Source organism: Aptenodytes patagonicus, chromosome 5, assembly GCF_965638725.1.
Source record: "Aptenodytes patagonicus chromosome 5, bAptPat1.pri.cur, whole genome shotgun sequence".
NCBI lineage: Eukaryota > Metazoa > Chordata > Aves > Sphenisciformes > Spheniscidae > Aptenodytes > Aptenodytes patagonicus.
This window is the reverse complement of record NC_134953.1, coordinates 32,844,910-32,858,083: the sequence shown is the minus strand read 5'-3', so window position 1 is coordinate 32,858,083 and position 13,174 is coordinate 32,844,910. Positions and strand designations below refer to the sequence as shown.

At 41.0% G+C, this 13,174-nt stretch overlaps 1 protein-coding gene across 1 annotated transcript; it reads left to right on the top strand.

The window, feature by feature from the left end:
• The first annotated feature begins 508 nt into the window (after positions 1-508).
• BNIP3 (BCL2 interacting protein 3) lies at positions 509-10,906 on the top strand. The gene is made up of 6 exons (XM_076339249.1): positions 509-632; positions 3,688-3,871; positions 5,045-5,129; positions 7,822-7,928; positions 8,036-8,185; positions 9,915-10,906. The coding sequence occupies exons 1-6, from the start codon at positions 596-598 to the stop codon at positions 9,964-9,966; spliced, it is 615 nt and encodes a 204-aa protein (XP_076195364.1). The 5' UTR covers positions 509-595; the 3' UTR covers positions 9,967-10,906.
• The last annotated feature ends 2,268 nt before the right edge of the window (positions 10,907-13,174 follow it).

Below are 13,174 nucleotides of genomic sequence, written 5' to 3'. Positions count from 1 at the left end.
TGAGAGCTGTCAGAGACTGGTTTAGAGGCCAGTATTTGTGCTTTTGCAATCAGATATGGTTTCCCTTGAAATCCAAGTACAGTTTTCTGTTTGCTCTGCATAACTTTATGTAAGAAGCACCATACTTAGTTACCAAATGCGAGCGGGAAGCATGCTGCAGGACACAGGTGGGTACGTAGCGTACAGGTCGTGTACAGCGATGAGTGGGTATGGAGCGGGAAAATGAGGAATTCTCTGGGGAAGTTACCCTGTTCTTCAGCTCGGGCTTTCCCGGCTGTGGTTGGAGGCCAGCACGGGACCTCTCCCGTTGCTCCTGGAGGCTTGGGGGATCCTCCGATCCGCAGCTATCCTTCCCCAACGGCTCCCGCGAAGGACCCTGAGAGACCCTGAGGGAGCGCCCGACCCGCCCGACTCCGCCCCCTCCGCCCCCCGCCCCGCGGTAGCGGCCAATGCGAAAGGGGCGGCCGCTGACGTCACGGCGGCTCCGTCCGCAGGAGCGGCGGGGGGCGGCGGTCAGTGCGTGTCCTGTCGCTGCCGCAGCACCGGGTCTCGGCGTGTCGCTCCGCCGCGGCGGCAGAGGAGCGGAGGTCGCGCCATGTCGCGGCTCAGCCCGCAGGAGGAGAACTTGCAGGGTAAAGGCTGGCGGGCGCTTCCAGGGGAGGCCGGGCCTGGGGGCGGCGCGGGCGGTGGCCGTGGCGGTGTCCGGCCTCCCTCACTCGGTGCCTGCCGGCCTGCGCGGCTGCGGGCGACGCTGTCCTCGGGGGCGGCGCGGCGCTGAGGCGGGCCGGCGGGCCGCCGCCGCCTTGGGCCTGTCTGGAGGCCGGGCGCAGAGGCGAGGCCGGGCGGTGCCTCTGCCGCCGCTGCTGGGGCACGGGCGCTTCGGGGCGGTCGGGTTTCACCTGGCGGCCCGGCCCCGGCCTCCGCCCGGGCGCTTTGCGGAGGGCGAAACCGCGGGGCAGCGTCTTGCAGCCCTTAAGGCGCCAGAAGCGCGCTTGCCTTCGTATGTGTGAACATCCCCGAGGGGCTTACTCCTCGGGCGGTGCGTCCGTCGGCAGGGACGGGCCTGGGGGACGCTCAGCTGCCGGTCCCTGCCCGGAGCGGGCAGGTGAGACCTGACGTGCTGCTGCCCCCGGGTACCTCTGCCGCGGTGTGCCCGGTCAGCCCGTGTGTGTGACGGGTTTCCCCTCCGTTAGTCTGTGACCGTACAGCAACCTGGCGGTAATTCCTCATTAAACCGTCCACAGAGCTTCATAATAACGCAGAGAAATTAAGACTCGGTGGAAGAACAGGTCAAATTTTAAAAGCCATGATACTCGGTTGTGTAGCTGAACTACCAAGTACGGCTAGATTAATAAAGATCCTCATGAGGTTTTGTGCTGTGGTAAATATAAATCCTTCCTTGTCAAAAGAAACCATCTATGGACAGTTTGGGATATGCCTTTGAGGAGAGATCAGGGTCAGTTGCTTGTATCGAGCGTTTAGCAAAAGTCAGAAGCAAATTTACCTTACGAGTGAAAAGATATGTGTGCAACTACATATTAACTTGTGTGATTTACATGGTGATTTTAGCAACTTAAGGAGATGTTCTCATCTTTCTGTGGAATTTTTCTTTTTTGTTTCCAGTTTTGAAAACCATATATTAAGAAATTAAGATTTCCAGAGCTGATTGAGTAAGTTTTTTAATGCTAATCTGTACTCCCACAGTATGTATCCTGGGCTGGAACATCATACAAGATCACTGTCTTCAAAAATCCTTCCCCACGACTCAGTCTGTTCAGTTTGCATTGCCACGTTACACATGCTCTTATCTGTTTATATTTCCAACTTCATAAAAATACAGGCTCTTTTATCTTTAAATGGTAATATAACAACACATTCCTAGTGCACTAGCACAACCTTACTCTCAAGAGTGTCTAAAAGGAAAAAAAAAAGAAAGGAAATGTGTAAAACACATGTACTGTGATTATTCTGTTATAATTTTAATCTTCTCCATGTTTTATCACACATTTACTGTGCTGTATCCAGTAAGATTTCAGTAGGTAGTGTTAGTTTGCTGTATGAAGCAGTTATGTTTGGTGGTGGTGATTGTTGAAATGTGAGCGTGCCTCAAACAGTACGTGTCTTCACAGAAGAAAATAGCTTATGACCATGTATACAAATCATTGTAGTGCAGTCCACGCAGCATGAAGTTGTTCTGTTTTTATAAGAGGAGGAGCAGAAGCTGAGGTGGGATGTGCTGAGGAGCAAGGACAGGTAGACTAGGAGCTAGCTGATACTCTCAAGGTAGCTGCAGCCAGAGCTCCATTTGGACACTATCTTAATTTAAACTTCAGTGGTTGTGATCATTCTTGGGTAACAACTTGGGCTTTCATAAATTTGTGGTGACAGAGTAGGGAAAAGTTTGTCTGGGTATAAATACACGGAGGGGAAAAAACCCACAAACCAACCAAAACAACAAAACAGTTGTGAAGTAAAAGAGGTTATCCAGAAAAATGTTGCTTCAAAACTTGGTAACCCAGTATGTTTCCATTCAAAAGATTTTGTAGTCATCTGGCTTTTCAGAAGAGAGAGTAATGTTATTAATGCAGATTAAGCAGTTTGGCTTTTTGCTGTTTTCATTCCATTCATGAACCTTCAACCTCCTCACAACTGGAATATCTTTCTTCATTTGATGTTTTTATTTCACACTAAATCTCTGCATTGGCTTCTCCCCTTCTGCATACCTTTAAAACTGCTCCTTTATCCCTTCTGCTGTTCTCTTGAATGTGGCTTCCTTCCTGAGCTCTGCCCCAGCTTCTCTTCCTCTAGAGCAGGAACGGTCCAAACGCCGTCTGTGTCTCTCCCTTTCCTTGCTTATGCCTTAGACATCCTTTCTGCTGTGCTCACCAGAATTCAGGGAGTTTCACCTGCCCTCTTTCTCCTGTACTTACTGTTATATTTCCTGTAAACTGTTCTAGGATGGGCACAATATATCTATATACTTCTGCTGTTGTTTACACATATGAACATGTTACATAGGTAAATCCCACTGACATTTATATAATTCAAATATTATCTGTCCCTTGAACTGATTTATAAATGAGACAGTAGATACAGGTCCTTTTGTACATTGGTTTTACTGCTAGCCCAGAAGAGAGTTGTTATTCAGCACACTCTTAAAAAAACAAAGCAACATGTGACTGTCCGTGTTAAATATACTGCGAGTAGCAAACACATGATCTAGTCGTTGCCACATATTCTCTATTGCTTAACAGTAACACCTAAAAATGCTTACTGAAAAAGGCTAAACAAAACACAGTTATTGGATTCTTGAGCCTAAAATATTTTCAATAAATGAATAAATAAACTTTGGCAGAGAAAGTCATTGAGATTATTTTATTTGGCTACCACCTATGTTGAACAATAAAAATTAAACATATCCCAAAATAAAAGATCTTCAGCTGCAGAAAGAGGCACAACGTACTGACCAGCTTCTCTTCAGTTCTGTGAGACTTTCCAGCTCACTAACAAAAGCGCCCCCACATTTTGGCATTTCATCATGTTTATTAGCGGAGATGTCAATGCTCGTAATTCTGCATGTCATACTGTAATGTCACGCTGGGGAGGATCAGCAGTCTCATATTTTACATGCCTTTTACGCAAAACCACTTGGTTTATTCTGGTTCTGTTTTCAATTATGCCAAGCAGGTTCCTGGGTAGAACTCCACTTCAGCAGTAATGGAAGTGGCAGTGGAAACACTGTCACTCCAACAAGCCAAGAACAAGTACCTGCCTCTATTTCCATTCACAATGGTGACATGGAGAAAATACTCCTCGACGCTCAACATGAATCTGGAAGAAGCAGTTCAAGAGAAAGTTCACATTGCGACAGGTAAACAAAATGCCTTATTGTAAGCAAAGTAAAGGTCGCTATTACACAAAGCCATTTTTATGCACGAGGCAAAGACAAGTACAGAAATGCTTACATACGTGTGTGTACATACATATGCACATGCATATACACACATGCAGAGAGGAAGAGAGAGGAAAATTTCATATTTAAAAGACTGGTACTTAAATACTAGAGTAGCACTTGGGTAGAAGTCTGTCCTGAAACCAGAAGGAAGTTACAGGGGAGAGGACTCTAGAAGAGTTCTCGTATCTCATGAAGATGCCATCTTGGGGTTTTGGTGTATCCCGATAAAGAAGTCCAGCAGCAGCAGCAGCTGAACTTCCCACGGGTGTGCTGCTTGTGTACAGGCAGGAGCCTTGTTCTAGTAAATAAAATACTCCGGAGCCATGTGTGGCTGTCATTCCAAAGGATCAGTCCTTGTGCAAACAATGTCAGTGCTGATTTTAAGAGCATATAGCGCTACTAACGCTGCTGCCTGGAACAGGAATGTCAGAGAAAAATGATAAAAAGCAGCTTGTGTTTTGTAATGAGGTACATCAGTTAATAGTTTTTAGGTAATTGCTAAAGAATTGTCCTATATCTAGTTTACAAAACATAACATATTTCTAGGAGTATAACACAACAAAACAACTTACATCTGATGCAAATTGTCAGTCAGTGTTATTAATTCATTTATTTGATTTTTGATGGGCTGTGCAGTCTGCAGCCTAAAGTTTATTTAAAAAAAAAAAAAAAAAAAAGAAACTCCAGGACTCAAAATAGACAGTAGGATACAGAACTTGTAGCCTTATCTGGCTACTTTGAATTCAAACCAAACCCCACTTGTATTCATCATCTGCTGCCCATTGTTATTTAGTAAGTAACATGGGCCAAATCATACAGCCTCACAGGCATTTCTCTGCACTGCTGAAAAACAGCTCTGCGCAGCAAGCTTCTTGGCAGATTGTTAGAAAATCAAAGATTAATTGAATGTGATGGCTGGATTATATCACCCATTGGCAGATTAATCTCTTAAATTCTGGTCAGGGTGCTATAGCTCTTCGGGAGAACTGTGCATGTAAGCTTTGTTGACTAGCTTTTAGTTCATACCGTAAACAATGTCATAAAAAATTTAATAAGTTCTTTCTTACTTGTGTTTCTCTCTTTATCAAGCCCTCCTCGTTCCCAGACACCTCAGGACAGTCACAGAGCTTTGGAAATAGAGAGTCACAGCAGTGGAGAAAAGAATAGCTTTCAGGTAAAAATCTTATCTTGCTTTGGGAGAAAGAATGTCTTACTCTCATTGTTTGAAAACCAGCATTAGGAAATAAGAGGTGAAGCTGCTAATGTAGAGACTTAAATAACTCGGTAACTTAGAATAATCTTTGCAGAATCAGGCTTTGTGTATTTGTATCTGACTTGCATGGATTTTTTTTTTCTTTTTTTTTTTTTTTTTAAATCTGTAACCTGAGATTTTTCAGAAGGATTTAAGAGCCCTAATCTATTGTCTTTTAAAATGGCTGCGTTCTCAAATGCCTCTTTCTAGCCACAAGTTGAAAAGGCCAACCTTCAGATCCTACAAGTAGCTTTTAGGAAAAAAGATAATCCAGAAGATAACTGCTGGTCTAGAATTCAAGAGAGCTGGAGTCAGCACCTTGCTGAGCCTCCAACCTCTGGTGATCCTGAGACGTATTCTCTATCATGGTTTCTCTTGTCCTGTGAAGGGAGCGTTATTCCTCTCTACTCAATAGGTCGATTGTGATGTAAGTCTAACAGATTGTGTTAGACATCGGATTTTACGTTAAGATGTATAGGAAACGCATCAATAGGGTGGACATATACATGGCTATATAGGTAAACATTAATGTTCTGTGGACAACTTAGCATGCAGAAGTTTCCTCTTCTCCCTTTGACTGTCAACTTGATACATTTCATGCATCCCCCCCACAGTGAAATTTTGTTTAATGCACTACCACTGGTGCATTACAAATTTAAAAAGTGAATTTGACAGCAGCAAGAATTTCTAGTCACTTAAACGTGACAGCCAATAACATACATTGTCAAAGCACTGCCATAGCTTTATAATTCCATTTCATTTTAACAACTAGTACTTAGCATTTCTACATGCTGCTTTGAAAAACTGTTATTTCTCATTTCATTTTGTACATTTGTTTACATACTTGCAAAGGAAATTAGTAAATACATTTGAGAAAAGAGTGGGGAAAAAGGATACTGTATATTAGCCATGTTTTATCAATATACAGCTTATTGCATGATGACAGGCTAAAATCTTGTCTTCACTGTAATTAGATACTAGCTTTAATATGAATAAATTTACTTATAAAACGTTTTGAGGAGTGAAGTATTGAAAGTGATTAGGTAAATTTCTCTGCTCTTACAAAGACTTGCTGTATTATCTTGGGTAAATCGCTCTCCCTGCACTGTTTACGTACAAAGAGATACTATTTTCTCATTAAATTGAAGTATATTCCGTGCCTGTGACTAATTCTTACAGGGTTAGCAGTTAGCAATTAGAAATCAAGATTATATTTCACTTGGGGCCTCAGCATGAAAAAAAATAGCAACGTATGATGAACTGGCAAAAGTTACCAGCACTAACAGTTACTCATGCTCCAATGTGCAATGTTATTTCTTTAATTCTAGTAAGAACTCAGGACCCTTGCATTTTACTTTAAAAAAACCTGATTTCTTCCATCACTTCCCTTTTTCAGTTACTATTGTTTATTATCTGTAGCGGAGTGCGCGCTGGGTATTACCATCTCGGGGTCTCCTTGATTTCCTTGGCTGGCTGTATTAGTTCATGGATTATCTTTTCCTACCCAGTGTTACGAACTTTTTAAAACAAAGTCTATGTGTTCACTGTTTGTACAATATTTAACCTTGTGGGGTTTCAACTTCATACAGTTTCTAAATTACACAGCTGTATCAGTAATACATAGATTTAATCAGTTCTCAAAATTACATGAAATGTGCTTGGTCCCATTGCCTCTTCCTTTATCTGAAACTCTTCCCATCATCTCTACAACTCCTATAGGAATCTAGCTGAATGAATTACCACCTGTAGGTTAGCTAAATACATTACTGGAAATTATTTTTATTTTATATTTCCAGAAAACCCTTCATATGTTTTAAGATCATTATTTAGACTTTGAGAACAAATAATCAAAAGTTAGAAAACCATCAGAATTAAAGTAGCCTGGACAATTTTATTTCCATTCTTAAGTGGGTATGTGTGCATATAAAATTCTATGATCAGATACTATTTTTATCATGAGACCTTGGCTCCATTTAATGCACGTGTTAAGCAAGAAACTATATTCTTATTCAGCACTTACGCTGTAATTCACTTGAAAACAAAGCCACTGTTTGTTTGGGTGTGTTTTTTCTGCACAGATCTGTGCAGATAGACCTGGGCTCACTTCACCTGTATTCCCAATACTGGCCCAAAAGCCAGGTAGCTTTATGAGACTAGAATTAGTTTCACTTGGCTTGTATTAGCTTGATCAAGGATCTTCAGATAAGTGTGACATCCATCCAGTTTTGAATGCAGGCAAAAAGTTTCTTCTGCCAAACGTCAGTCAGATGTGCGAACTGGAGATGTTTTCAGATCCTATATGTAAGGATTAAATGCAGGGCTCTGGCATTTTATTTCCAGGGTAGTCTTTACTTAAGCAAATATGGGCTATGGTCTTTTCCATTCACATCCTGCTCCGAAGACAGATCTCCCTCCTCCCCCTGTCTTTATCTAGGATCTAAATACTTCAATAGAAGTGATATGGAGAGTCCACAGTGGGAAGAGATGGGAGAAGTGAGCTTCAGAGGTAGTCTAGCATATGGTCTTAGATGCAGAACAGGAGCTTTGTTTTGCAGTGCTAACTTCCTGCCTATCATAGTTCTGAGTACTGTTTGATAATGGCTCTTTGTTTTAGTCTGAAGAAGATTTTCTTGAAAGGAGGAAAGAAGTAGAAAGGCTCCTGAAGAAGAATGCAGATTGGATATGGGATTGGTCCAGCAGGCCAGAGAACATCCCACCGAAGTGAGTGCTGTCAGTGTTTCTGGATGAAGTTGGATGCAGCTTTTACTTCCACAAGTCTAACTACGTATCTGTTAACGCTGTGACTGTGTTTTCTTCCTCAAAACTAGGGAATTCCTTTTTAAACATCCCAGGCGCACAGCTACTCTCAGCATGAGAAATACCAGTGTAATGAAGAAAGGGGGGATATTCTCAGCAGAATTTTTGAAGGTTTTTCTTCCATCTCTGCTTCTTTCTCATTTGCTTGCCATTGGACTAGGGTAAGTTTAAATTTAAAAAGGAGATTTTTTTTTTTTACCTGTTTTCTCTGAGGCCTAATTCTGACTCCCGATTCCCTCTTTGTCTAAAAGATGAGTAATACACTTGTCTCCATAGAAGGGGGACAGATAGTTATTCAGGAAGTGCTTTCTACTTGTCTGCTTGTGGTATTGCTGAATGTATCAAGATTTCCTTTTCTGCTTTTCTCACTAGTTGAGAATTTTTCAAAATAATTAAGAGGCAGTGAAATTAGGAGTTATATATATGAACTATAGTTATACTTACACAATACTTGGTTCCTTTGGAGATATGACTTTTAATCTCACAACTAATTGCAAAGGAAAAAGATACTATTTAATATATTTTAAAATTGCGCTCACACCTGGGAGAGACAGGGGACACCAAACAAAACAGGAATTGGCTTTCTTTAGATGATTTAGGGGCTAAATGATCCTTCTTTAAAAACAGGTACAGGACACAGACTAAAGGGAAGAGATTAAATGCCTTTTAGTCAGGATCAGAGTTTGCCTGTGCCTAAGCATGACGGATTCCTTGATATCAGCAAAGAATGCTGGGAATCCAGGCACGTCTGGCCGCTCTCCCATCAGAGTATGCTGTGCCACATGGGAGGGCTTAGGGGAGAAGTCAAACGAGTTCTGGGGTGACACCTGTTTTCCAAGGAACCTTCCATTAGCTCTGGTCCTGCTCTTTCTCTGCTCACTCCCTTGCAAAAATCCTGAACCTTATCAAGGCTACGAAAGTTGAGAGCGAGGGGATGCAGGAGATTGAGGGGAAGAGGAGGACTCTGCACAGCTGCAGTAACTGGAAGGAGGGACAGCCCAAATCTTCTGTGGTCCCTGGGGTATGCATCATTTTGCGTGGATGAAGGCACGGGTTATCTTCCTGTACAAAATCAAGATCTTAGCCATATAATACTGTAAAAGTAACATGAAACTAATTTAACTCCTTTCAAAGTTAAAATGAGTAACTGCACAAGATAGGATAAAAGCATAATGGAATTTTCCTTTCAAAATAAACACACGTTTGGTGATGTAAGTACTTACTTTCTTCCTGGTCGCTTCCACCACTGCTGCAAATTTGCATCATTCCAGTTCAGTAATGAGCGAGTAACAAAGTCACATCTTCAGAAAGTGCTTAATACAGTATCAATAAAATAGTTACACTTCAAAATAATAATTTCTTTAAGCTACAAGAAGTACACGAATAGAAGACGCAATGTAGGGCAGCTGTGAAAGCATACCAAGCTGGAAAATAATGACCAGAGAAACAGTAAGAAGTACATGAAGATGACAGTAAAATGAGAGGTTTATGAATTTCAGAGGTATTTAGCAAATGGAAAAACTTAAGATAACAAAAGGAAAAAGGTAATAAAACATCCGACTTAGAGACCTCCTGAAGCAGCGTGTTCTTGCTAACCCCATACTTACCTCTGACTCTCGTGTTCCTGAAACTGAACAGCTTACACAGAATTATTCAGTCTTAGAACTCAGGGAGTGTTATTAGACAAGGGTATGCACAAAGTCACTAGCAACTGAAAACTGAGTTTCATAGTAGTCACTTGATTTGCCCACTTAATTATAGCTGGCACTGCTGCTCCTGCTGGAAATTATGTAACTAGTAACCTGATGAGAAAAAAGTGTTCCTTACATGCTGTACATTCTCTTTGAAATGAAATGCAACACTCACTGACCATATGTTCTTGATCCTCAGGATCTACATTGGAAGACGCCTTACGACCACAGCTTCAAGCAGTACATTTTAAAGGCGTCTGAAATGTAGTTTCAAAGCAAAGAAAATACTCATCTGGGAATACAGGAGGTGAACAGCAGAAACGTCTGAGCTTGCGATGACTACGTGATCAGTGTGTACTTGTTCTGTAAATGTTGTGTTCCTAGTTTAGTAAGAATGGGAAAAGAGACACTAAAGCTAATATATCATATATAGTCTTCTGGATCAATTCGTAGAGCTTGTTTCGGATGCATTAACATCTGTTATATTGCTTTGTGGTGAAGTATCTTTGAAAATTAGAACTTGATGTTTAAAAACAATCCTAGCTTTAATATAGCAATTGTGATTCAGCTAGGTATTCATCTAAACTGCTGTTTCTTTATACTTCATAGATGTGAATATTTGTCACTGCTGCTGTAATCATGACACTAAGGGATTAGCCCAAAACAGTGTGTGGCCTTATGTATCATATATGGGAAGTCAGAGAAGCTTTTACCTCACTCGAGGCAGTTTCTTCCGTACGTAGATTTTGCTTAGCTCGCTCTCACGTTTGTGTGAGATGTGAAATGTTGAGAGACACTGGAAGTCAGCTGGAAGAAATTAGCATATGAGTGAAACTTCTGTCAGTTTTTACTAGTTCAGAGTGTGATGCACAACAGCCCGAATTAAAATTTGGACTTCAGTGCCTAATAAATAGCTTCTTTTGCAAAGGCATTTATTTAACTCCCCGATTAATAGAAGTTCCTTCTGTTGTATGTACTTGCAGACTATTGCTTCTCAGTCTTTTTAGCTGTAAAATAATAAATTTGCATCTCATCCTTGTATAGATTTAAAAAAGGGTTGCTTGCTTATTTGTTTTTACTAATGGAATGCCTTTTCATTCAGTGATTTTACCTTATTTAATGAGAAAATAAATGTTTGCCAAAATATCATGTTTTATATATTTAAATAAAAAGGTTCCTCGTGGATTCAAAGTTTTCTCATTCTTTTTTGTCTAATAATTGTTGAAAGTGGCTGACAAGGCTCCTTGTCTTTAAACAAGAGTTTCACACTGTTTACTTGCATAACTGACAAATAAGTAAGAAGTTTCTGTAGAAAACAACTTCATTGCTTATTCTTAAACTTGAATATGGCTAAGCTGCCAGTAGAAGTCACTCAGTAAAGAGAAACTCACTGAACTTGCTAATACTTATTCTACTTTGCACTGTCATCATCATTTAAAAATAAGTTTGCTTTCTACTTTATTTTTGTCCTTATTTAGCAGTACTGATTTTTTCTTCTGTGCTTGAAATGGAACCTGTGAAAATGTGGTTAGTGGGCACCTTGTAATACTGTACGGAGTCCATGTCCTGCCATCACACGCTGTCACCACAGCTGTGGGACTAGATGCTGCTGTGCAGGCCAGCACACATGTTTCATTTTCCATGGGAGTAAATCACTTGTTCTCGTTCGTATGCATTTAATCACACACCTTTTACAGGAGGACCAGGATCTGTTTGGGGTTTTTTACTGTATGTCTGTATGTGCAATAAAAAGTGGATTTATAGAATTACCTTAATTTCTGAATAGTATTTCCCATATGTGAAATCAGACACAGTCTTTTTTTTTTTTTTTTAATCTGACTACAGTTGGAGTTGAACCTCAGTGTTCCACCAAAATAGTATTAAAAACATTGATATCGGAATTGCTATTAGAGCAACTGCTTCTCTCCCTTTGAAAAAGCAAGTTTTTTTTTTTTTATACCATTGCATCCAAATTTAAATAAAAGATTCCTTATAAATACTGCTAAAACCCCAACAACTTACCCAACACTTCACACCCAACGTTCCTTGAATTACAGCAGGTAGAGTGGGGTATTCTGCGAGCTCCAGCGCGTGCACATGTTCACGTTTTACGTAACCAAGGTCCTTACCCTTGTCCTTTTTCATTTGTGTTGGGTCTGTCTTGTTTTCACTGAAAGTGAAGATACACTGACTGCATTGGAAGTTCCCCAGGTCCATACTCTTATCGCGACTGGTATTTTGAACGATTCACAGAAACTGTTAAGGGTATCTTAGAATTACACTCGAGCAACACTCACTTGAATACTCCTATTGTGTATTGCAAAATGTAGTGGTATGAAGGTATCGATTGTGAATAAAGGAACTACATCGGTTCGTTGTTTTTTTCTCCTTTCTCTTCGTAAACAGAGAGATCCTGTATGGACAGGAACAGCATTACCACCCTGACAGACTTGCAAAGTAGATGTTTGTTAACATTCCTGCGGCAGCCGGGAATCTTCGATGCGAGGCTGGAGCCTGAATGCTAAAAGCAAAGGTGGGATCAGAAGCAGCCAGGGCGTATCGTCACATTGGCAAGCTGAAACACCCTAACACAGTCCTACCTGCGTGAACTTTCTTGTTACACTTTCATGTCCTATGGAACTGTTACCACAGATGATAGTAGTAAAATGAAAAAAAGTGTTCTGTATATTTAAACCATGTTATTTGCATATTTATCATTACCAGCACCTTGACAAGTGGCATACCTATTACCTGTCACGGCTGCTGAGAAAACATTTCTAATTTACATTGCTACTTTGGTTTGAAATGAGAAGTGGTTTATGTTATAGTGTCCTTTTTTTTTTTTCTTCATTATTATTCCACCAGCTCCACCATACCTCGGGATCACACCCGCGGGCAACAGGCGGAGGGGTATGTCAGCCTTTACAATGTCAGTCTCACGCAGTGTGGTACCCTGCCCAGCAGGTCATCGCAGCCCGGAAAACCCCTTGCCCACTGCTGAACGTTCACTAAAATTGTTGTGGTCAAACTGGAGCGAGTGAGCAAGCGAAAGCAAACAGATCCAGACAGGACCAGGGAGAAGGCGGGCGGCAGAACAGTCATCTCAGTCTCTTGTTCCACAAACATTCGCAGACGGTCAACTTTTTTTTCAGATTAGGCACAACGAATGAGGATTTTAGAGGTAGTTATACATTTAATTCTTATTCATTCTTAATTTACATAGATTTTAATTAGAATTACATGCATAATTATCTCTGAGGATCTGAGCCTATGTCCTTGATCTTGCAGCGGATGAGTATAGTTTCAACAGAGCTTTTTCGGTGTGCATGTGCAGGTGTGCGCTAGTTTTCCTAAAGCTATCAAACAAAAATATTTTATCCATTTTTCAGTTATTACAGCAAACAGAAGGTAATAAATACTTGTTTTGTAGATAGTTGGGGGACGCTAATGCTGTACTCA